General features: G+C 42.3%; 1 protein-coding gene across 4 annotated transcripts in view; it reads right to left on the reverse strand.

Annotated features, from left to right (window-relative positions):
• Positions 1 to 26,814, reverse strand: part of SMIM14 (small integral membrane protein 14) — a 70,064-nt gene that overhangs the window by 13,633 nt on the left and 29,617 nt on the right. For all 4 annotated transcript variants that reach the window (XM_075859293.1, XM_075859285.1, XM_075859302.1 and 1 more), the window contains exons 2-4: positions 14,493 to 14,592; positions 13,038 to 13,086; positions 1,817 to 1,965 (exon numbers count right to left, since the gene is read on the reverse strand). In XM_075859293.1, coding sequence (XP_075715408.1) covers positions 1,817 to 1,965; positions 13,038 to 13,086; positions 14,493 to 14,567 — 273 coding nt within the window. In that variant the 5' untranslated portion in view covers positions 14,568 to 14,592. The remainder of the gene's footprint in view (positions 1 to 1,816; positions 1,966 to 13,037; positions 13,087 to 14,492; positions 14,593 to 26,814) is intronic.

The following is a 26,814-nucleotide window of genomic DNA, read 5'->3' on the forward strand; positions in this document are numbered from 1 at the left end:
GAGGACCTGCTCAGTGCTCCAGATCTCTCAGGGGTCCTCACTAAATTATACACCCTCATTACATCCATGGGAACTAGACCATTTGATAAGGCATTTCTGCGATGGAGGGATGATGTCCCTACCTGGACTGACGGGAGGTGGAATCTTCCTTTTTTGATTCAGTGGTGAGTGAAAGGGATTTTCTAATACAGTCTAGGTTTTTGCATAGGATCTATTACACACCAGTTAGGCTTCAGCGGATGGGAGCATTAGCTTCGGATAGGTGTTTTCGCTGCCAGTCAGATGCTGGCACCTTCCTACATTGTGTGTGGATGTGTCCCAGAGTTGCCCCCTTTTGGTCAGAGGTGGTGGAATTTCTTCATACCCATTATGAGCTGCCGCAGCTGCTTACCACTCAGATGTGCCTCTTGGGCATTATGGATGACGTTATAAACAACCACTATGATAAGATATTCTTTCGCTTTGTCATGTTTTGTGCTCGGAAGGTTGTAATTATGGGTTGGAAGAGCACAGACTGCCCGAGTTTGACACACCGGCTGCAACTAGTAAAGAAGTATGTACCTATGTATAGGAAGCTCTACCTTAGTAGGAAGTGCCCAGATAAATTTGGGAAAATTTGGTTGAGGTGGTTGGAGACTCTTGGGACTGCGGTTAAAGCATCACTTGGAAATGTGGGGGGGGGGGGGGGTTGAGCAACAGGATTAATGTGTGTGTATAGTAGTTGGACTCAGTTGGGCTCTCAGGAATGATAATCTCATTTATTTGGCATATGTTCTGTAACGTATTTACTCTGGATTGTCATTTCTCTCTGATACTTGCCTTTCTGGATGTCCTTTATTTTGTCTTGACTATATATTGGTGCGTGTTTTGTACAACAAAAGTTTTTGAAAATAAAGCCTTTTAAAAAAAAAAAAGTAACGGAGGACATAGGAAGTACTAGTAGGTTGCCTATGTGTTGCATTCAATCACGGGTGTACACATTTTTGCAACCCTAGATTAGGGGATGTATATGTATTTTAAAAATATTGTGTTTTTTGTAATAAATTACAATGTCATATTTTCATGAATTGTAACGGCAATAATTTAGAAACAGAAAAATATATCTTCATGTTCAGAGGTGGTCTCATTTACGGTGGAAAATCTGGACCTGGTTCTTAGAGGGGATCTGTCACCAGTTTATTAATTCCCTATCTCCTAACTAATCTAATAGGCGCTTTGCTGATGATAACTAGTGTGATTTTTTTTTTTTTTTCAAGAACAATTTTGCAAACTTCTGAGCATTTTTCCATAATAGTCAAATAGGAGGTGACTTTTTTTTACTCTGGGTGGTGTAATGTTTTCTGTATGACGCTGTCCAATCAGCATACAGCTTCTCCCCCTTCCCTGCCCAGCAACACCGCGTGATCATATAGTATACAGCTTCCATTCCCGACTGGGTTTTCAACTGGGGATATCTCCGGTTGTGTCACAGCTAGAACTGCGATACTGGTGCCCCAAGATATGGCTGTTTTGAGTGATCGCCCTTCCCTCCAGCCTCAGTCTCTCACACTGTGTGAAGCAGCTTCATGCTGATTGGACAGCATCAGAGGCTGTGAGGAGGCTCCACCTCAGGAGAACCGCTGGTATTGACACCAACTTGTCTAGTTAGGCTCATTTGAATATTTAGAAAAAAGCTCATAACTTAGTGAAAATTGTGTCCCAAAAAGTTTATTTATCAGTGTGACAGCGGCTATTAGATTATCTAGGAGATGGGGCATTACTATTCTAGTGACAGAAACTCTTCAAATTGCCTGTACACTTGGGATTCTGCACTTACATTATGTGGAGTAGTGGGTTTTCCAGTGGCCCTTGATCCTCGGAGACTCCTGGGTCTCAGCAGGTATAAGGTGAAACCGATGACAAGCCAGGCCATGACGATCATTGCGATACTTATTCCACCATCACTAGAAGGATTTGGTCCTGGTACTGTAGAGTAGATAAAGCGAATATGATTAAATCAGTCTTAAGAGTTTTTTCCAATTTCTCGTAACAATGACCATTGTTACGACTAAAAGGGGTAAAACATAAAACTATGGTGAGAGAACATAATAAAAGGAGACAAAATAGATTAAAAAAGGGCCACATTACAGGCCATAACCAGTAATGTTTTGATGGTTTCAATGGCATCTTTGGTCTATAGACCCTTGGCCAATATCTGTAGAAGGGGGAAACCGTGATTCAACAACATGGATTCTTCCTGTCTGACTTTCCTAGAGATGAATGTTGCTAGAAGCGTCTAGAAGCCAATTATCCATCTACTCAAGAAATAACGTGAACATTGGGCCAAACCAACCATGCATGTTAATGGAAAAAGAGGGGGGAAATACTACTGATAACTACAGTCCAAAGAAGCGTTCAGCTGACAGTCATCCTATGTTAAAGAGGCTCTGTTACCACATTATGAGTGCCCTATCTCCTATATACGGAGAACGACGCTGTAATGTAGGTGACAGTAATGCTTTTTATTTCGAAAAACGATCTATTTTAAACTACTTTGAGCGATTTTTAGCTTTATACTAATGAGTTTAATGCCCAAGTGGGCATGTTTTACTTTAGACCAAGTGGGCGTTTTACAAAGGAGTGTACGACGCTGACCAATCAGCGTCATGCACTTCTCGCCATTCAATTACACTGCACTAGCGATATAGTTATATCGCTATGTGCAGCCACATACACAAACCCTAACATTACTGCAGCGTCCGATAATAAATATACATCACTACCAGCCAGGACGTGATGTTTATTCAGAATCCTGACCACCTCTGAATCTTTTCTGTGAGATTCCAGCAAGGCAAGCGTAATCTCGCGAGATTACGATGTAACCTGTCATTTCAAACGAGATTACGCTTACCTTGCTGGAATCTCACAGAAAAGATTCAGAAGTGTCAGGATTCTGAATAAACATCACATCCAGGCTGGTAGTGATGTATATTTATTATCGGACACTGTAGTAATGTTAGTGTTTGTGTATGTGGCTGCACATAGCGATATAACTATATCGCTAGTGCAGTGTAAATGAATGGAGAGAAGTGTATGACGCTGATTGGTCAGCGTCATACACTTCTCTGTACAACGCCCACTTGGTCTAAAGTAAAACACGCCCACTTGGGCATTAAGAAACTCATTAGCATAAAGCTAAAAGTGGCTCATAAAGTGGTTTAAAATAGATAATTTTTTAAATAAAAAGCATTACTGTCACCTACATTATAGCGCCGATCTTCTTATATAGGAGATAGGGCACTTAAAGAGGCTCTGTCACAACATTCTAAGGCTTGTACAGAAAATCATATTCAATCACCCTGTACACTCTTACATGTAGTTTTATACAGGTGGAGCAGAACAAAAAACTTTCATACGAAATCCATAAAAGGAAAAAAAAAACAAAAAACACACGACTACGGTATTGATTTCCTCAAAATGACAGAACGCTTGCACAACTGAGACAAACGGAACCCATTGGCACAGGATCAGTCAACATTGACATCAATGGTGATGGAAACAGAAACCTATTGTTTGTTTGGTTTTTTTATCTGTCAGGTCTCCTTTCCGAGCTCCGGAACGTAGCCCTAGCGCAAATGTGAACAAAGCCTTTTTCTGCGTTCACATCACAGTCCGGGTTCCGTTGGGTTAACCCCTCAGCGGAAAGCAAACAGAAACCTCAGCCTCTGTTTCCCTCACCATTGAACTGAATGGTGACGGAAACCTAGCTAATGGTTTCCGTCTGTTACCAATGTGACAGGGTTCCGTCGTTTTGACGGAATAGCGCAGTCGACTGTGCTATTGGCTCGGTCAAGAACAACAGAACCCTGTCACATCGGTGACAGACGGAAACCATTAGCTAGGTTTCCGTCACCATTGATTACAATGGTGAGGGAAACGGAAGCTTAGGTTTCCGTTTGCCTTCCCGTTGAGGGATTAACCCGACGGAAACCTCAGACGGAAATCCTCAACAGAAGGGAAACGGTGATGTCAACAGGCCCTTATATGTATGGCGGCGACCCAACTCTTCCCCGATGGCAGATGACGGGGGAGAGGTTAACATGCCCGTTCCTTTTGTATCTTATTAGATAAGCCTCTGCAAGACAAGTTTGGGAAAGGCTTTCTCTCAGTGAACACATGAGCTTTCAGCCGAGCAGAGCGTGCATGTGTATGGGGGAGCCGGGAAGAATAGCTGTATATATGTCCAGCCTTACTTGTGTTTTTACCTACCTGATTGTAAGGCGCTGCAGAATAGGTTGGTGCTTCAAGTCTAGCTAAACGTTTGACAAACTTCTGACATGTCATAGAGACATGTCAGAAGTTTTGATTGGTGGGGGTCCGAGCACTGAGACCCCCACCAATCGCTAGAACGAAACAGCTGAAGCGCTCGTGTGACCGCTCAGCCGCTTCGTGTCTGTTCGGCTTTTTCCGGAAAGCCGATGTATCTGTATACGGGCTCATAGACTTTCTATGGAGTCTGTACACAGATACATTTATTTCCGGAAATAGCTGAACAGACACGAGCGCTTCAGCTGCTTCGTTCTAGCGATTGTTGGGGGTCTCAGTGCTCGGACCCCCACATGTCTAGGACATGTCAGAAGTTTGTCAAACGTTTACATTTCCAGATACACTTGAAAAAAACAAAAACAAAAGAAACCTCTCCCTAAAGACTCAGAATCAGCAAAGTTCACACATTTTTGAACACACCTACACTGTTAAACATAAAACACACACACACAAACACACCTGAGTTAAATGGCAAACATTTGTCACCTACTATTCCTCACATACTGTCAGATTTTGTACTGGGCATTTTTAGAGAAATTTTAGTTAACCACTTGTGGACTGCAGAATACGTATAAACATCAGGATGGTCTGCATACGAATCATCAGTGACGGATTTAAAGGTTTATTGTACAGTCACAGAAGGCAAGTGCTGGCGATCAGAGTAACAGACGTCTTCTAGAAAGACTGAAACCAGAGGCGGTTTATTACCATCTCTACCTACCTGATGGATAAATACATGCCGGTTTGTACAATATAGACAGCAGCAAAGCTTATTACTCACCCTTTATGGGTCAGAGCTGCTGGTGTTACAAGAAGCAAGTCACTAAAGATGCACTAAAATAGAGTTTTAAAGTGGGTTCCTCTTTATAGTATGGCTATTTTTATATATTACACAGGGGTTGTGCCAGGTTTGTTTTTAACCTGGACAACTTGTCCATAAAAATGTTGGCCGTCTGAGATTTATGGATAATTTGGAAAACCATATTGAATCAAGAATATAAGGGATATAAAAGTCTAGAACTCCGATACAAAATGAACACCATGGCAGCATTTACTGTAATCTGTAAAGGCCCTTTTTACACAGGCCAATGGACGGGCAAACGATCGTTCGACTGATCTGCTCTTTTACGCAGCAATAAAAGTTATCGTTGTCGGCAGCGCATCTGTGTAAACAGGGAGATGTGCTGCAGACATGATGGAAATGTATATAGAGATAGCGGAGTTGTTTCTGATCATAAATGGAAAAAAAATAAATACCCAGGTAAAGTGGTTGGGAGATTAAATATAAAAAGTTTTCTACACACAACCCAGGGCAGAGGACACTGCTGTATTTTTGGCATGTGTGCCACCTGAATTCCCTACTAATCCCAGCTGAGGAATATAGAGAAACATTTCCTACCGACAACCACAAACGTATCATGGCACACCTTACATCCATCCTGGTTTGTTTTTTTGCAGGACCTCTAAAGGGGGCGTATATAATGCAAATATGACCAAAAGTAGGTGTTTCTATGAGGTTTTGTGGGCGTGCCCGGCTGGATCAGGGGCAAAGCCTAATGTCTGGCAGTATTTAAAGAGACTCTGTCACCACATTATAAGTGCCCTATCTCCTACATAATGAGATCGGCGCTGTAATGCTTTTTATTTAGAAAAACGATCTATTTTCACCACGTTAGGAGCGATTTTAGCTTTATGCTAATGAGTTTCATAATGTCCAAGTGGGCGTGTTTTTACTTTAGACCAAGTGGGCGTTGTACAGAGGAGTGTATGACGCTGACCAATCAGTGACCAATCAGCGTCATGCACTTCTCTCCATTCATTTAGACAGCGCATAGTGACACTGCGTTATTCACTATGTGCTGTCTTATACTGACATATTAACGTTACTGAAGTGTTTAGACAGTGACTAGACATTTCTTCCAGCCAGAATGCGATGTCTATTCACAATCCCGGCACTTCGGTAACGTTTCTGTGGTACTTACAGCAGTGCAAGCGTAATCTCGCTGTAAATGACAGGTTACAGCGAGATTACGCTTTGCTCTGCTGTAAGTACCAAACAAACGTTAATGAAGTGCTGGGATTGTGAATAGTCATCCCGTCCTGGCTGGAAGGAATGTCTATTCACTGTCTAAAGACTTCAGTAACGTTAATATGTCAGTATAAGACAGCACATAGTGAATAACCCAGTGTCACTATGCACTGACTAAATGAATGGAGAGAAGTGCATGACGCTGATTGGTCACTGATTGGTCAGCGTCATACACTCCTCTGTACAACGCCCACTTGGTCTAAAGTAAAAACACGCCCAGTTGGGCATTAAGAAGCCAATTAGCATAAAGCTAAAATCGCTCCTAACGTGGTGAAAATAGCAGTGATTTTTATTTAGAAAAACAATCTGTCACCTGCATTATAGCGCCGATCTCCTTATGTAGGAGATAGGACACTTATAATGTGGTGGAACAAGAACCAAAGAACAGAGTCAAAACCACGATATTATAGATAAAATTGCACATTTTTATTAATACATAAAACACAACCATGAATATAAATGCTCATATTAAAATCAAGGATGACTACACCAGTGTGGAAAAAATGGAGGCCAGACACCTGTATGTGATGGGCTAATGTAATGGCATATGCATAAGGTAGATAGTACAAAAGTACGTGAATGAGAAAGCAAGCAAGTCACTGAAAACAGAAAGACCATCAAAAAGTATGTGTCATGTTTGTGAGGTTGTAACTATTGGTGCCCCTTGGCACACATAGGTCACTAATAAAGAAACATACGCAGCTTGATGTGAATAGCTTACCCATAATGTATAGCACTATTCGTCTGGCGTCACACCTATTTGTCTGGGTGTGACGCCAGACAAATAGTGCTATACATTATGGGTAAGCTATTCACATCAAGCTGCATAGGTTTCTTTTTATTAGTGACCTATGTGTGCCAAGGGGCACCAATAGTTACAACCTCACAAACATGACACATACTTTTTGATGGTCTTTCTGTTTTCAGTGACTTGCTTGCTTTCTCATTCACGTACTTTTGTACTATCTACCTTATGCATATGCCATTACATTAGCCCATCACATACAGGTGTCTGGCCTCCATTTTTTCCACACTGGGGTAGTCATCCTTGATTTTAATATATGAGCATTTATATTCATTGTTTTTGTGTTATGTATTAATAAAAATTTGCAATTTTATCTATAATATCGTGGTTTTGACTCTGTTCTTTGGTTCTTGTTCTAATATATAATTAGGAGTCATAACTAACGCTACTAATAGTCATGGGCATCAATTGGTTTTTGCCCTCCCCCAATATATGACATAGTACTTGAAACAATTTAATTTATTTTGCATTATTCTTAAGGGGTATTTAGGTTGTCCTCCGTATTGGTTACTTATAATTTGGTGACAGAGTCTCTTTAATGGGATATAAGAAATGTTCAAATTTCATAGAAATGTGTAGCAGTATATGTGCAGCTTTGGATTTCTAATATGTGACATTTATAGAACGACTTTTCCTTTTGGTAATCCTTTATATAATTTATATTCCCTTTAGTTACATTTAATCTGAGATGATGCAGATTTCATCGATTACACAATTGTGTGACTATGAGCTATATCCTTGTCGCTTGCCAGTGGTTTTATTAGTCATTTACAGAGAGAGGTCATGCAGTCACAACTCGAGGAGAAACCACTCCGGAATGAAATCTGGTCAAGAGTTAATAACCTGAAGACACTATAGATGTAAGAAGCTTAATTTTAGTCAGTCCACAGATATGTCAGTGATGTCACTAACAAAAGGAGCTCCCACCGCTTTCAAAACAGGAGTGGAAACCAGTACATCTTGTTCTTTATTCTGGTGAAAAGTCTCACATTCCTGATCGCACCTTAGACTCGTGTGTGACTAACGTCATCCTCACTCTCCAAAGCACAGGTAGCCACACTAGCCCTCCTTTCTTTATACTGCACTAAACACTGGGCAGATTTACTACCCAAAAAGCGCCACAATTCTGGCATACATGCGGTGTGCCACATTTATTAACGGTTTTAGACACTTTTTTTTCACACGCTCGACAAGGGGCATAACTTAACTTTAAAGTGGCGCGGTCAATCAGAAACAGAAGGGACCTAAAAATGGGAAACCGTGGGGCAAAAAATGTGACAAAATTTTGGCCCAAAAACTGACGAGGCTGGCAGTCCGGCGAATTGCATGGTTTCTTTTGGTCCTCATGGTGATCTAGCCGCCACCACCAGCACCCTCGGTTGTATTTTGGTATACTTTATTAGTGCATTGTATATGCATTTGTTTGATACCTTGATTTGTCATAGGTGTTTTTTAACATCATACATCGGTGTAGGGCAGAGGCTCCTGAAGCGGTCATCTGCGGCTGCCGACAGCGGGAGAGCAGGCCGAAGGAGGAGCACTGCACCCCCTCCCCTGTAGATAGTACCACACACCCCAAACCTTTGGACAGCGCTACACCCGCTCTCTATAAATAGCTTTATTGGGGCTCCCTCTAGGAGTGGAATCCCCAGCCAGAGCGCTCTGGTCGGGGATTCCATTGATAGATGAGGCCTCTGACGTTACTGTCCATATATGGACAGTGACGTCAGGGGCTCCTCCAGGAGAGGAATCCCCTGACGTTACTGTCCATATATGGACAGTGACGTGAGGGGCTCCTCCAGGAGAGGAATCCCCGGCCAAAGTGCAGGCAACGCTTTGGCTGGGTATTTCACTCCTAGGGGGAGCCCCAATGGAGCTATCTATAGGGGGATGTTTGTGGCACGATCTACAGAGGGCACTGGAGAATTATCTAGGGAGGGTGTGGCACGATCGACAGGAGGGTGGCAGTATCTACAGAGGGCACTATCTAAAAAGGGGCTGCCCAATCCGGACATTCTTGTGTCTGCCAAACGCTGCCAACTGAGCAGCCAGACTGCATTTAGCGACACTTAAACTGGATCGTTAAAATAAGTACGTGGAGTAAACTCGCAAACTTCCGGTAAGTTTAAACCTAGAGCTATTATTATAGTAACGTATTATTATTCTAGTAATGTAGTATTATTATACCGTGTTTCCCCGAAAGTAAGACAGTGTCTTACTTTCTTTTTATCCCCAAAAGCCCGACTATGTCTTACTTTCGGGGTATGTCTTATATTGTAAAAAAATTGTCGAATTTTTTTTTTTTTTTTTCACAAACTTTATTTAACTGTTTTACATTTTTTTTTTTTAGTCCCACCAGGGGACTTCACTATGCGATGTGCCGATCGCATATATAATGCTTTGGTATACTTAGTATACCGAAGCATTATTGCCTGTCAGTGTAAAACTGACAGGCAACCTATTAGGTCATGCCTCCGGCATCGCCTAACAGGCAGATGCTGAAGGCAGACCTGGGGGTCTTTGTTAGACCCCCGGCTGTCATGGAAACCCGACGGCGACCCGCGATTTGTTTGCGGGGGCGCCGATCGGGTGACAGAGGGAGCTCCCCCCTCTGTCAAACACATTAAATGCCGCTGTCACTATTGACAGCAGCATTTAATGGGTTAAACTGCCGGAATCGGCGCGCGCTTCGATTCCGGCAGTTGCAGCAGGAGCAAGTGCAGGGGACGGCGCGGTGACGTATGGAGAGGGGGGCGGCGCGGAAGTGGGCAGGAGGCGGCAATACCCCCGTGTTTCCCCGAAAGTAAGACATATGTCTTACTTTCGGGGTACGGCTTATATTAGCCGACCCCCCTGAAACCCCCGATACGTCTTACAATCGGGGGTGTCTTACTATCGGGGAAACACGGTAGTAACGTAGTATTGTTATAGTAGTTCAAGTAACGAATGGATTAATAATAATACTGTATTTTATCAAATTTGAAAGTAATGCGGCCCGTCAACTTCACATTTTGTCTATGTGCGGCCCATTTACCTGGCTGAGTTTGAGACCCCTGGTGTAGGGAGACATGTTTGTGTAATAGGGGTATTCTAACCCAGCATGCATATCTTATACATGGTTTTCTATCGGATTGGTGATGTATGCTGCATAATTAGTCTTTCCCATGACTGATCTTCGTGTGGCTTAACCAGGGGCCAGGACTGGTGTCCCACACACATTGGGGCATTTTCAAGTGTTTTAAGATTTGGTCTGTTTGCTTTATACTTTGTATTGTGGTAATAAAGGGATCTCATTCATATCTAGATGTGCAGTCTGCTATACGCGCGACTTTGCTATACATATTTTTTACATGTTTATCGCAAACGTTGACTGGCACTCTTCCAGTATTCGTTAGTGGTGCCCACTTTTCTCCCTATTCCCAATGAACGGTATGTCATTACATAGGCCTGTAAACAGAAATGCGATGGGGGACCTGGACAGAAGGGTTAATGCCAACTTCCCCGATGGTCTAGGGTAGTGGAGAGTTTAACGCCTGCTTCCATTATGGTTTAGGGTTCATGCCAGCTTCTCTAGTGGTCTAAAGAAATGGAAGCGCTATTGCCACTGTCCCTGTTGGTGTAGGGCAGTGGATGGGTTGACTCAAGACAGCCCCTGTCCCTATGCCCTATTAGCAGCCGCTGCTCTATTCATTACTGGTCAGGGATCTTAGCGGTCAGACCACCTGACTTCAGATGCACACATGTTTTAGAAAGATTTTCTCTTGCTAAAAAGTGTGTCTTCTAATCTGGGTAAAAAAAATAATTAATAAATGGTATATCTGAACATGTTTTACAATGCCGAGAGAAATCATTTCGAAGCAGCTTTGAGATTTTTCACCCAGTAGATGTTTTTTTTTTTTATTTCAGACGGAGAGATATTCTTACTTTATTATAGTATGCCATAAAATAAAATAAAATAAATGTGCACAAGGCCCCGGGACCAGATGGGTTACACCCTAGAATTCTTAAAGAGCTTAGTTCAGTTATTTCTGTCCCCCTTTTCATAATATTCAGAGAATCTCTAGTGACTGGTATAGTGCCAAGGGACTGGCGCAGCGCAAATGAGGTGCCTATTTTCAAAAAGGGCTCTAGGTCTTCCCCGGGTAATTATAGACCAGTAAGCTTAACATCCATCGTGGGGAAAATGTTTGAGGGGCTATTGAGGGACTATATACAGGATTATGTGACAATAAATAGCATTATAAGTGACAGCCAGCACGGTTTTACTAAGGACAGAAGTTGTCAAACTAACCTAATCTGTTTTTATGAAAAGGTGAGCAGAAGTCTAGACAGAGGGGCCGCTGTGGATTTAGTGTTTTTGGACTTTGCAAAGGCATTTGACACTGTCCCCCATAGACGCCTAATGGGTAAATTAAGGACTATAGGTTTAGAAAATATAGTTTGTAATTGGATTGAGAATTGGCTAAAGGACCGAATCCAGAGAGTTGTGGTCAATGATTCCTACTCTGAATGGTCCCCGGTAATAAGTGGTGTACCCCAGGGTTCAGTGCTGGGACCACTATTATTCAACTTATTTATTAATGATATAGAAGATGGGATTAATAGCACTATTTCTATTTTTGCAGATGACACCAAGCTATGTAATATAGTTCAGTCTATGGAAGATGTTCATGAATTGCAGGCAGATTTAAACAAACTAAGTGTTTGGGCTTCCACTTGGCAGATGAAGTTTAATGTAGATAAATGTAAAGTTATGCATCTGGGTACCAACAAACTGCATGCATCATATGTCCTAGGGGGCGCTACACTGGCGGATTCACTTGTTGAGAAGGATCTGGGTGTACTTGTAAATCATAAACTCAATAGCAGCATGCAGTGTCAATCAGCTGCTTCAAAGGCCAGCAGGATATTGTCGTGTATTAAAAGAGGCATGGACTCGCGGGACAGGGATGTAATATTACCACTTTACAAAGCATTAGTGAGGCCTCATCTAGAATATGCAGTCCAGTTCTGGGCTCCAGTTCATAGAAAGGATGCCCTGGAGTTGGAAAAAATACAAAGAAGAGCGACGAAGCTAATTAGGGGCATGGAGAATCAGTTATGAGGAAAGATTGAAAGAATTAAACCTATTTAGCCTTGAAAAAAGACGACTAAGGGGGGACATGATTAACTTATATAAATATATTAATGGCACATACAAAAAATATGGTGAAATCCTGTTCCTTGTAAAACCCCCTCACAAAACAAGGGGGCACTCCCTCCGTCTGGAAAAAAAAAGGTTCAACCTGCAGAGGCGACAAGGCTTCTTTACCGTGAGAACTGTGAATCTATGGAATAGCCTACAGCAGGAGCTGGTTACAGCAGGGACAGTAGATGGCTTTAAAAAAGGGTTAGATAATTTCCTAGAACAAAAAAATATTAGCTCCTATGTGTAGAAATTTTTCCTTCCCTTTTCCCGTCCCTTGGTTGAACTTGATGGACATGTGTCTTTTTTCAGCCGTACTAACTATGTAACTATATATAATGCAAAATTTATACTCCACAACAATTCCAGGTGATCGGCTGTACTCCAACCCCCGGCGATCAGCCGTGTCTGGCTATAAATGTACCCTGCAGCAGCATAAATGTAGTATTACTTGTCAGCTATTCAAATAAATGGCCATCTGTGTATGAATAAACGCGCCAGGTCCCTCATAGTGGCTTTTCATTTTGGCCCCTATTAGTGGATGTGGAAGCTTTTCATGACAGAACCCTATTAACTGCTCATACAAGGTTATGTCATTATTTATCATTTCAGACAGAAAAATTATTCTGGAGGCAACAGGTAAATATACTCACTTTCTTGTAAGCATTCTGTGTCAGTGCAGTAAGACTGAGACTGCCTTAGCTGTACAAAAGGCAAAAAACAGAGGGGTTAAAGTATAATAAACTAGTTTCCAAAATAGTATTTTTCCCCAGTAAATGAAAGCGGTAAACATTGCCCCGAAACGCAGAACAAATATTGCTATAAAGTATTAGTGCACCTCCCATAAAAGTGATGCTGCAGTTTTGATGTCACTTTAAATTAAAAGGGATCGTCCCCTCTAGTAACCAGATCTAAAAACCATTGCAAAACCAGCTCCTGCTGGGCGGATCCATTTTGGCCACCCACAGTAGACTGCCAGGGGTTTCAATGTCCAGACCGACAATGATCAGCAGATCATCTTACTTTAGAATAAGGGTATGTTCACACGACAACACAAAATAAGTCTGAAATTACAGAGTCATTTTCAGGCGAAAACAGCTCCTGAATTTCAGACGTTTTTGCGTGTACTCGCGTTTTTCGCTGTGTCTTTTACGGACGTAATTGGAGCTGTTCTCCATTGCAGTCAATGAAAAACTGCTCCAAAAACGTCTCAAGTGTCCTGCAGTTCTTTGACGCGGGCGTAATTTTACGTGCCGTCTTTTGACAGCGACACAAAAAATTACACCTCGTCTGAACAGATCGTAAGACTCATTGCAAGCAATGGGCAGATGTGTGCCGACGTATTGGAGCCATCTTTCCAGGCGTAATTCGAGGCGTAAAACGCCTCCATTACACCTGAAAATAGGTTGTGTGCACATACCCTAAGGGTTGTCCAGATGAGACAGCCTTTAAAGTATGATTTCCCAATATGTGTACAGGAAACCATATACAGGATTATTGTCACTTACGTTTTTCTGCAGACCCGTTAAACCCTATTCACACGGCCGCAGTAGAAACAATAGACCCCAAATGGAGGAGGAAGAGACAGCTCGTTGATCGGCGCTCAGTTGCTCCTCTCACAAGGAGCCATGTATGGGGACAAGCGGTCATTACTCCGATCGCTCGTCCCCATACATTATCATGTCGGCAGCGAGTCTACCTGTATACGCAGGGAGATGTGCTGCCGACAAAGATAATATTTCAGTTTTTTAAACCTATACGACCAGACGACGATAGAGCGTTTGCTCGTTCATCTGCTGATCGATGCCCTGTTTACATAGGGCAATTATCGGCAAGGAGTGTTCTATGAACGCTTGATTGCCCGATAATTGCCCAGTGTAAAACTCCCTTTAGTCAACAGCAATTTGTCAATAAACTCCAGATTACAGGCCCCATAAAACAGACAAGCCTCCAGCAAAACTGCAGGTTATTTCAAATTCCTAAGAGAGCTGAATAATGTAAAATCAGCCCATTCATCATTTCTAATAACAGATTAAATGCAGAAATATTACATTATGCTGGTGCTGCCAAGATAAAATATTAATAAAACAATCGGGTATTATCCTTACCAAATTAATCAGTCTCCGCATTGCATATTGATGGGAGCAAATGCACTCGCAGGGATCAAAATTGTCATCCGCCATCTTCACTGTTCGGGTCTACAGCAACCTGTCAAAGTGGAGGATGTGGATACTTTAATCTCAGAATAATATAAAACACATAGAAAACATAATGTAGTCCCCCTAACCTTTCCTTACAGCCATGATCAGTGTGTATGGAATCTTATATGTTGTATTATCCTTCTGCTGTGTTTATAGGGGATGTTTTATCATCCAAGATGTACAGATCGCCAGAATGGCCATTTACACCAAATGATCGTTCAAATACACGAGGACGATTGTGTCATTTACATAACCTTAAAATAATTAGCCATGAAACCTCGTATAAAATCTTAACAAGATGGTATCTTACTCCTGATAGAATAGCCAAATTGTTCCCGGGTAGTCCGGATATTTGTTTTAGAAACTGTGGAGAGAGGGGAACTATGGCCCACATATGGTGGTCCTGTCCAGTGGTACAGGCTCACTGGAAAAGAATAGAACGCCTAGTTAACTCTAAATTAAATTTACAAGTCAAGTTATCTCCTTGGTCGGCGTTGCTGAACGCAGACATCCCTGATATACCTAAACAAAAGCAGAAAATTAATTTCACATATTCTGTCTGCAGCAAAATGGACAGTAGCAATAAGCTGGAAATCCCGAACTATTCCATTTTTGAGGACACTGAACAAAATTAAAGAGATACATCAATTTGAGAGAATAGTCAGTATTCTCGAAAACAGACTTCCAAAATGCAATGCCCAATGGACAGGTTGGTCCTCGTAAACATTGCTTAGAGACTTCGGTTTGATTACGTGAATCACTTATACATGAAAGAACCACAAAGCTTTGATACAGATAGCTGCGCCAGGTTTAGATCGTTTTCGTTTTAAGTTTAATTCTTCCTTAACCCCTTCCCTCTTTAGCCGCTTTTGACCTTCCTGACCGAGCCTCATTTTTCAAATCTGACATGTGTCACTTTATGTGGTAATAACTCCGGAATGCTTTCACCTATCCAAGCGATTCTGAGATTGTTTTCTCGTGGCACATTGGACTTTAAGTGACTGGCAAAATTTGCTCGATATGTTCAGTATTTAATTGTGAAAAACACCAAAATGTTGCGAAAAATTGCAAAAATTAGCATTTTTCTCAATTTAAATGTATCTGCTTGTAAGACAGGCAGTTATACCACACAAAATAGTCGCTAATTAACATCCCCCATATGTCTACTTTAGATTGGCAAACAATGACATCACAAGGCTTAGAACTTTAGCAGCAATTTCTCACATTTTCAAGAAAATTTCAAAAGGCCATTTTTACAGGGGCCAGTTCAGTTGTGAAGTGGCTTTGAAGGCCTTATATATTAGAAACCCCAAAAAAGTCACCCCATTTTAAAAACTTCACCCCTCAAAGTATTCAAAACAGCATTTAGAAAATGTCTTAACCCTTTACACATTTCACAGGAATTAAAAGCAAAGTAGAGGTGAAATTTACAAATGTCATATTTTTTTGCAGAAATAAATTTTCAATACAATTTTTTTTTTATAACACAGAGGGTTTTACCAGAGAAATGCAACTCAATATTTGTTGCCCAGTTTCTGCAGTTTTAGGAAATATCCCACATGTGGCCGTAGCGTGCTACTGGACTGAAGCACCGGCCTCAGAATCAAAGGAACACCTAGTGGATTTTGGGGCATTATTTTTGTTATAATAAATTTTAGGCACCATGTCAGGTTTGAAGGGCTCTTGCGGTGCCAAAACAGTCAAAATCCCCCAAAAGTGACCCCATCTGGGAAACTACACACCTCAAGGAAATTATCTAGGGGTACAGTGAGCATTTTGACCGCACAGGTTTTTTACAGAAATTATTGGAAGTAGGCCGTGAAAATTAAAATCAACATTTTTTCAAAGAAAATGTACGTTTAGCGATTTTTTTTCTCATTTCCACAAGGACTGAAGGAGAAAAAGCAATTTCTCCCGAGTAAAACAATACCCCACATGTGGTAATAAACGGCTGTTTGGACACACGGCAGGGCTTCGAAGGGATAGAGCGCCATTTGGAGATCACATTTAGCAGGAATGGTTTGCGGAGGCCTTGTCACATTTACGAAGTCCCTGAGGAGACAAAACAGTGGAAACCCCCCACAAGTGACCCCATTTTGGAGACTACACCCATTGAGGAAATTATCTAGGGGTATAGTGAGCGATTTTGACCCCACAGTTTTTTTGCAGAAATTATTGGAAGTAGGCCCTGAAAATAAAAATCTACATTTTTTCAAAGAAAATTTAGGTTTAGCTTATTTTTTCCTCATTTCCACAAGGACTGAAGGAGAGAAAGCACCACAAAATTTGTAAAGCAATTTCTCCCGAGTAAAACAATGCCCCACATGTGGTAATAAACGGCTGTTTGGAGACACGGCGTGGCTTAGAAGGGAAAGAGCGCTATTTGGCTTTTGGAGATCACATTGAGCAGGAATGGTTTGCGGAGGCCATGTCACATTTGCAAAGCCCCTGAGGGGAAAAAACTATGAAAACACCCAAAAAGTGACACCATTTAGGAAACTACACCTCTTGAGGAATTCATCTAGGGGCGTAGTGAGCATTTTGACCCCACAGATGTTTCATAGAATCTATTAGAATTGGGCAGTGAAAATAAAAACAATCCTTTTTCTTCAATAAGATGTAGCTTTAGCGTAAATTTTTTCATTTTCGCAACAAATAAAGGAAAAAAAAAAAGAACCCAACATTTGTAAAGCAATTTCTCCCAAGTACGGCAATACCCCATATGTCGTCATAAACTACTGTTTGGGCACACGGCAGGGCTCAGAAGGGAAGGACCGCCATTTGGAGTGCAGATGTTGCTGGATTGGTTTCTGGGCGCCTGTGGGCCCAAAACAGTGGAAACCCCCCAGAAGTGACCCAATTTTGGAAACTACACCCCTCAATGCATTTACCTAGTGGTGTAGTAAGCATTTTAACCCTGCAGGTGTTTTGTAGAAATTAAGTGTGAACTCGATGTTGCAGAGTGAAAATGGGATTTTTTCCACAGATATGTGGACAATATTTGGTGCCCAGCTTGTGCCACCATAACAAGACAGCTCTCTAATTATGATGCTGGGTTTCATGGTTTTAGAAACACCCTACATGGGGCACTAATCTTTTGCCTGGACATTCGACCAGGCTCAGGAGTGAAAGCGTACCATGTAAAATTGAGGCCTAATTTGGAGATTTACAAAGTATTGGTTCACAACTGCAGAGGCTCAGATGTGAAATAATAAAAAGAAAGCCCTGAGAACTGACCCCATTTGGAAACTACACCCCTCAAGGCATTTATTAAGGGGTGTAGTGAGCATTTTCACCCCACAGGTCTTTTCCATAAATGAATGCACTGCGGATGGTGCAAATTAAAAATTTATATTTTTCCCTAGATATGCCATTTCAGTGGCAAATATGTCGTGCCCAGCTTATGCCACTGGAGACACACACCCCAAAAATTGCTAAAATGGTTCTCCCGGGTATGACGGTGCCATATATGTGGAAGGAAACTGCTGTTTGGGGACGCTGTAGGTTTCAGATGGGAGGAAACGCCATTTGGCTTTTGGAGAGCGGATTTTGCTTGGTAGTAGATTTGTTTGAGTATTGCTGGTGTTTCCGTTTATAATGTGGCGGTACATGTAAGCTGGGCGGAGTATATAAGGGGCATAGTCAGGTGGTATAATAATGGGGTAAAAAAAAAACAATAAAATGATCCATAGATGTGTGTTACGCTGTGCTCAATCCTTTCTGCACAGGCCGGTGTCGCACGGATATATGGCGTCCTTTATTATCCCCCTTTTGGTCCACACTCCGCGCCTTTGCAGTTTGGGGAATTTTGCTGGGAAGTGTTTTCCTGGTATAATACGGGCACCGGCGCTTCCAGCGGATATGTTTGGGCCCTCCCTTTCCTGGTTCCCTAATTTTAGGTCCTTGATAAATCGCCTCTTCAAAACAGAAGAAATGTTCCCCTCGGGCACAACTGCATATTTTTTATTTCCTGACTTATTGGAGCCATAACTAATTTTATTTTTCATAGACGTAGTGGTATGAGGGCTGGTTTGTTGCGGGACGAGCTGTAGTTATTATTGGTACCATTTTGGGGTACATGCGACTTTATGATTACCTTTTATCCTATTTTTTGGGAGGTCAGGTAAACAAAAAAAACGCAATTCTGGCATCGTTTTAGTTAGTTTTTTTTATACAGCGTTCACCATGCGTTATAAACTACATGTTAACTTTATTCTGCGGGTCAGTACGATTCCGGCGATACCTATTTTATAGGACTTTGTTTTACAACTTTTTGCACAATAAAACTACTTTTGTAAAAATAATGTATTTTTTCTGTCGCCAAGTTGTGAGAACCATAACTTTTTATTTTTTTTGTCGACGGAGTTGTGTGAGGGCTTGTTTTTTGCGAGACAAGCTATAGTTTTTATAGGTACCATTTTTGGAATACGTGCGACTTTTTGATCACTTTTTATGCCTATATTTATAGAGCAAAGTGACCAAAAAACAGAAACTCTGATATCGTTTTTTACAGGTCTTTTTTACGCTGTTCACCGCGTGCAATAAATAATATAATATTTTGATACCTCAGATCGTTACGGTCGCAGCGATACCAAATACGTATGGTTTATTATTTTTTTTCAATAATAAAGGACTTGATAAGAGTAAAAGGGGGATTGTGTTTTATTTTATTACTTGAAACTTTTATTGTTTACAAACTTTTATTTTTTTCACTTTTTTTATACTTTTTTTATTTTACACTTTTTCTCAAGTCCCACTAGGGGACTTGAAGGTCCAGCTGTCAGATTTATTTTTTTCTAATACATTGCACTACCTATGTAGTGCAATGTATTCGATGTGTCAGTTATTCACTGACAGCAAGCCAATTAGGCATCGGCTTCCGTAATGGCAGAGCAGGAGACCATTGTGTCTCCTGTTGCCATAGCAGCAGTCGCCAGTCCCGATTGCCTGTCAGGGCTGGCGATCTGCTAGTAACCGCTACGATGCAGCATTCGCTTTCGATTGCTGCATCGAAGGGGTTAATGGCAGGGATCGGAGCTAGCTCCGGTTCCTGCCGTTACAGGTGGATGTCAGCTGTAACATACAGCTGACTTCCACCGCCGAATCAGCTCCTGAGCCGGCGCCATCTTGCCGGCAGCTACGGAAGCCGATCAGGCTCCGCCGCCGGGCGGATCTTGACCGGTTTCCGTGCTAGGCAGACCGGGAAGCCAGTATTAGGCCTTCGGTTGCCATTGCAGCCACCGGAACCCCGGCAATTTCATTGCTGGGGTTCCGATGAGCTGCAAACACCTTAAATGCAGCGATCGCGTTTGAGCGCTGCACTTAAGGGTTTAATGGCTGGGATCGAAGCCAATTTCGGTCCCCGCCATTACATGTCAGCTGTAAGATACAGCTGAGATCCAGTGATGATGGCACCGACTCAACTTCTGAGCCGGTCCCAAACATTCGGCGTATGGGTACGGCAAGATGCGGGAAGTCATTGCTTTCCATGGCGTACCCATACGGCAAATGTCAGGAATGGGTTAATAACTACATGCACCTAGAACATGATGTTCAAACACCACCTAGAGATAACCCTTTACTGAGTTCTAATACAAGATAACTCTGATCCAGGCCGTTTAACCACTTAGATGCCGCAGTCAATAACGACCATGTATTCTCAGCCGCAAGAAAGAGTGGGAAGGCCCTCTCTGTCATCCCATCAGCCCACCCATGACACTATCGCAGGGTGCTGATTTTTATCGTGGAAGTCTGATGAAGGTCCCCAGGCCTGCCATGCTCCTCCTCATATTAAAAGAGGCTCTGTCACCAGATTAAAAATGCCATATCTCCTACATCATTTTATCGGCGCTGGAATGTAGTTAAAGAGGCTCTGTCACCAGATTTTGCAACCCCTATCTCCTATTGCAGCAGATCGGCGCTGCAATGTAGATAAGAGTAACGTTTTTTTTGTTGTTTTTTTTAAAACGAGCATTTTTGGCCAAGTTATGAACATTTTTATATTTATGTAAATGAGGCTTTCTAAAGTACAACTGGGCGTGTTTAAAGTTAAAGTACAAGTGGGCGTGTATTGTATTCGTTACATCGGGGCGATTTTACTTCTTTTACTAGCTGGGCGTTGTGTATAGAAGTATCATCCACTTCTCTTCACAACGCCCCGGTTTCTGGCAGTGCAGACACACAGCGTGTTCTCGAGAGATCACGCTGTGACGTCACTCACTTCCTGCCCCAGGTCCTGCATCGTGTCGGACGAGCGAGGACACATCGGCACCAGAGGCTACATTTGATTCTGCAGCAGCATCGGCGTTTGCAGGTAAGTCGATGTAGCTACTTACCTGCAAACGCTGATGCTGCTGCAGAATCAACTGTAGCCTCTGGTGCCGATGTGGCCGACACGATGCAGGACTTGGGGCAGGAAGTGAGTGACGTCACAGCGTGATCTCTCGAGAACACGCTGTGTCTGCACTGCCAGAAGCTGGGTGTTAACGAAGAGAAGTGGATGATGCCGATTCGTCAGCATCATACACTTCTATTCACAACGCCCAGCTAGTAAAAGAAGTAAAAACGCCCCGATGTACACACACAATACACGCCCAGTTGTACTTCAACGTTAAACACGCCCAGTTGTATTTTAGAAAGCCTCATTTGCATAAATATAAAAATGGTCATAACTTGGCCAAAAATGCTCGTTTAAAAAAAAAAAAAAAAACGTTACTCTTATCTACATTGCAGCGCCGATCTGCTGCAATACGAGATAGGGGTTGCAAAATCTGGTGACAGAGCCTCTTTAAGCATGAAGAAGAGGAACTAAAATCATTCTATTGAAATTAATATGAAAAAATTTAGCAAACAGATACTACAAGGCTGCTCCGTTAAACATCGGTGGTAGGATGATTAACATACAGTGGCAGACAACTGGAAATATATAGATGGTCAGGGGGACTAAGTATACATGTGTATGTAAGGAATGTAGGTGCCCTAATGAAACACACCAGGAGGAATAATCTGATGGGAGTCAGATTATAGGAAACAATTAAAGGATAACTGTTCATTGAGACCCGCAGGTTTCACGGTCTGCATGCGAAAAGTCCATTGGGCCTCTTTTTGCCGAATCCTCTTGTCCAGGGGATTGAACATATACGACCATCAGCTAGGGACCAATATAGAGACCGGCATTTTGGGTCAAGTTATCAACCCCTGATACAATGGGGCGACCCTTCAGGGGAGAAGTACCCTAGAGGTAGTGGTGGATCAATTAAGGAAAGTGGATTCTCTCCATGCAATTCAATACCTCTAGAGAGGAGATGGCTGGTCTACAAGCACTTGAACAAGATGAGACTATTGTCATCAAGCCTTCTGACAAAGGTGGTAATATTGTGGTGATGGATCGGAGTCCGTATAAGATCATGTGCCATCGCATTTTGGGTGATCTAGCCTGCTATCGTATTTTACCGAGTCACCCAATGAAGACCTTTGGTAATACATTGAAGGAATTAATAAAATCGAGGCAAATCCCTGAATCAGCTGAGTACTGATGAACAACGTTTCATCCGTGTTGATCATCCACAATTTGCCACCTTCTACAGTCTACCGAAGGTGCATAAGGAGGTGATGAGGGTCCTACAAGCCTACTGGGGGATTCTTAAAACGGATACTGACATTGGAAGTTTGGTGGGTGACAGACCACTGGTGACCTACAGGAGGGGTAGAAATATCAGGGACCGCTTGGTACATAGCCACCTGCATCCTACCTCTCCTACGTCTTGACTTACACATGGCATTAAGGGCACTTTCAGAAGCGGATCTTGCAAGGCTTGTGACTCCATACTATGCCGCAATAATTTTCGTAGTCACACTACAGGGAGGACTTTTAATAATAGGTCCTTCATTAATTGTAAAACAAGGGGAATTGTCTATCTTTTATTTCATGTGTTTGTGGGCTGAAATACATTGGCAGGACTTCCAGAGAGTTCAGGAGAAGGATTAGGGTCCACATAGGTGATATCCGCAGAAATGAGGATACTCTGGTGGCAAGGCATGTTTGGGAGTGCCATGCTGTTAACACGAATGTCATCAAATTCCAGGGGATTGAACATGTACGGCCATCAGCTAGGGGGGGGGGGGGGATCTGGACAAGAGGATTCGGCAAAAAGAGGCCCAATAGATTTTTCACAAGCAGACCGTGAAACCTGCGGGCCTCAATGAACAGTTATCCTTTAATTGTTTCTTATAATCCGACCCCCATCAGATTATTCCTCCTGGTGTGTTTCATTAGGGCACCTACAGTCCCTACATACACATGTATACTTAGTCCCCCTGACCATCTATATATTTCCAGTTGTCTGCCACTGTATGTTCATCATCCTACCCCCGATGTTTAGTGGAGCAGCCTTGTAGTAGCTGTTTGCTACATTTTTCCATATTAATTTCAATAGAATGATTTTAGTTCCTCTTCTTCATGCTTAAGTGTCTCTCATTCTATTTATTGCCAGCAACTGTCCACCAGTTCTCTACATGGCCGCCTAATGATCCCTTGTTACTAGGGACCCTTTTGCTCCGCTCACTTGCGGCCTCACTGTGCATCCGGGAGCTCGCCTCGTGCAGGTGACGTCACTGGCGTGTGCTTGCATGGGATTGGCCAGCCGGGCGCCGTGTCCTCGTATGGTGGAAGGGACTACTACTATATATGGCCGGCGTTCACTCCGCTCGTGTTCGACCAGCTGACCAGTGTCGTGCACGAGCCGGGTGAATGTTAAAGCACGCAACTGGTGCTAACCGGCCTCTGGTGTTCTGAACTAATAAACATTGTGACCGCTGATGATGAACCCTGCTAACAAGGGGTGCTGAAACGCGTTGGGACATAGTTCTAGTGGCATGGATGACCAGGTGTTTATATTCTAATTTGAAGGGGTAGAATTCTTCAGGCATTTGGAGGTGTATACAGATAAATACAATATCCCTTTGCACCCCCCCCCCCCCGACTGGTCGCCGTGCTTACGCCTCTAATAGTTTTGTTGGCTATTTAGCCCATTTTTAGTCATTGATGTCTACAATAAAATTAAATTTTAATCGTTCATATAGGCAGTGATACTCATTTTGAACACAAGTTAACGTATATATATTATTATCAATACAACGTCAGTTGTGTAGTGTTAATCCTACATATCATTTATTGATTAACTTTTTAATAACTTTTTTAGAGGGGTACTGGAAAAAAAAAAACATACATTTCGCCATCTTTTTTTGCTTCTTAATTTTACGCCGTTTACCGTGTGGTATAAATAACTTTATTCAGCGGGTCTTTACGATTGCAACGATACCAAATTTATATGGATTTTGTGATGTTTTCCTACTTTTACACACTAAAAACACTTTTTCAAAATTATTTGCTTGTGTGTCGCCATATTTTAAGAGCCATAACTTTTTTTATTTTTTGACCGATGCAGCTGTATGAGGGCTTTTGTTTTGCGGGACGACTTTTATTGGTACCATTTTGGAGTAGATTTGACAGTTTGATCACTTTTTATCAAATTCTTTTGAAGGAATGATGAACAGAAAACAGCAATTCTGGCGTTGATTTTGGGATTATATTTTTTTTACGGAGTTCACCGTGCGGGTTAAATAATGTAATCGTTTTTTTGTTGGGTTCGTTTCAGATGCGGTGATACCAAATATGAGTAACTTTTTACTTTTTTTCATAAAGTATTTTGTAAGGGGAAAAAGTGGGGGGGGGGGGGGGTTTATTTTATTTTTTACTTGGGACATTTATTAATTTCAAACTTTAACTTTTTTTTTAACTTTATTTGTAGTCCCACTGGGGGACTTCTCTGTGCAAACTTTTGATCGCTATTATAATACGCTGCAATGCTTCTGTATTGCAGTGGATTACTGCCGGTCATTGTAAAACTGACAGGCACCTGCTAGGTCATGCCTCTGGCATGGTCTAACAGGCAATTACTAAAGGCAGACCTGGGGGCCTTTGTTAGGCCCCCCAGGCTGCCAAAGAACCCATCGGCGATGTACGCGGGGATGAAAGTGGGATGAGAGAGGGAGCCCCCTTCCTCTAAAATCACTCAGTTGCGGTGCTCACTATAGAGCACCGCATCTGAAGGGTTAAATATGATCGGAGAACACTGCTAGTGGTCTCCGATCGTTGCCTTGAAGCCCGAGGCTGTTAGCAACACCACGGGCTTCAGGAGATCCCCGCACGATGCGAGGAAAGTTCTTCTGAAGTGCCGACATGAAAAGGCGGCGCTTCAGAAGAACTACCCTCAACGGCTGACGTAAACACTATACGCCGGTCGTTCGTTAAGGGGTTAAAGAGGCTCTGCCACCACATTATAAGTGCCCTCTTACATAATGTGATCAGCGCTGTAATGTAGATCACAGTAGTGTTTTTTATTTCGAAAAACGATCAATCCCGACACTTTGGTAACGTTTGTGTGGGACTTACAGCACAGCACATTGAGATCACGCTGTGCTGTCATTTCCAGCGTGATATCTTGCGACATCACGCTTGCAGTCATTAAGTCAAACACAAACGTTACCGAAGTGTCGGGATTGTGAATAGACATCGCGTCCTGGCTGGAAGCGATTTCTATTCACCCTCAAGGCACTTCAGTAACGTTAATGTGTGAGTAAGTGACAGCACATTGTGATCTCACAAGATCACGATGTCTGAGTACATGAATTGAGAGAAGTGTATGACGCTGATTGGTCATACACTTCTCTTTACAACGCCCAAATGGTCAAAAGTAAAAACACGCCCAGTTGTCTCTTAAGAAAGTCATTCGCATAAATCTAAAATAGGTCGTAACTCCGTCAAAATTGATCATTTTTCAAAATAAAAACCACTGCGGTCACCTACATTACAGCGCCGATCACATTATGTAGGAGAGAATGTGGTGACAGAGCCTCTTTAAAGGGGTTTTCCATGTTCTGATAACTGATGACTTATCCACCGGTTAGGTCATCAGTATATGATTGGTGCAGGTCTGACACCCGGACCCTGCATGGATCAGCTGATCCAGCTGCCCATGGGTACCGGATGTTTTGAACTGGATGCCGTAGTTGGAGCCGGAAGCATATGGCTCCGACAATTGCATAGCAGCCGTTCGGCAGAACTGAGGCTCTGCTCCTATTCACCTGAACAGGAGCAGAGCTGCAGTACTGCAACTCGGTCGCTATTCTCTGCTTCCAGCAAGATCATCCGATGCCCGGAGGCAGCTGCTGATCGGTGCGGGGTCCAGGTGTTGGACCCGCACCAATCATATACTGATGACCTATCCGGTGGACAAGTCGTCAGAACATGGAAAACCCATCTAAGGGGTTAATATTCATGTTTCTATAATTTTCTTAATAAAAGAGATATACATTTCTCCTTATCTGTGATACCTAAGCTACATACCTCCATGCTCTTCTACAATGACGCATACTGAACATAACTGTACAATAATGCTCCACTAATACACAATGCAAAAATAACATATGGTGGCTGATAAGAGCTTATTTTTTTATTTTAAATCAAACTATGCTGGAGCGGACAAGATAAATAATGGTTTCCATACAACCAGGTCATTCTTTTAAACAAGGCCATGCAAAGTGATTTGCAGCTCCTTCTTCACAACCTCCTAAAAACTTGAAGAATGAATCTGTGACCTGTGTGCACCCTCTAGTGGCAGCACTCGTATACACATAGCAGCTCTAGTCCAAGCAGCTGCATGAGCATTGCAGGTGTATATGGCTTTAATAGGTCCGAGATGTGAGGGGGAATTGAGCTTTGCAGCAAACAAATAGAGCCCTTAACGTCTGAGCAAAGTATTAGAACAGAATTATAGTATTATTAAGTCCACATTAAAAAAAAATAATAAAAAAATATATACTCAGAAAAGGCCACAATGTATCAGGTTTGTGTATATTTGATGCTGTGCTAAGAGTTTGCAGGAATCTATGACTAGGAATGCCACCTAGCAATAGCTGATGGGTGCAGGCGATTATCCTCCTTAGGCGGGATTCATATGTTGCGCTAGTGTGCCCCACTGCCAAAAACAAAATGAATCATGTAAGTATGTGTTTCACCTGTAAAAAAAAACAAAAAAAAAAAACGTGCAGGCTATAACAATATTGCAAAACCTCAGCAATTTGCTGTAAAGCGTGTGCGAATTTACTGCCCATCACACAACCCCAAGGTGTGAATCCAGCATAACTTTGTCGAACAGTAAGTTGCTTT

The sequence above is a fragment of the Rhinoderma darwinii genome, chromosome 1 (assembly GCF_050947455.1).
Source record: "Rhinoderma darwinii isolate aRhiDar2 chromosome 1, aRhiDar2.hap1, whole genome shotgun sequence".
NCBI classification, from domain to species: Eukaryota; Metazoa; Chordata; class Amphibia; order Anura; family Rhinodermatidae; genus Rhinoderma; species Rhinoderma darwinii.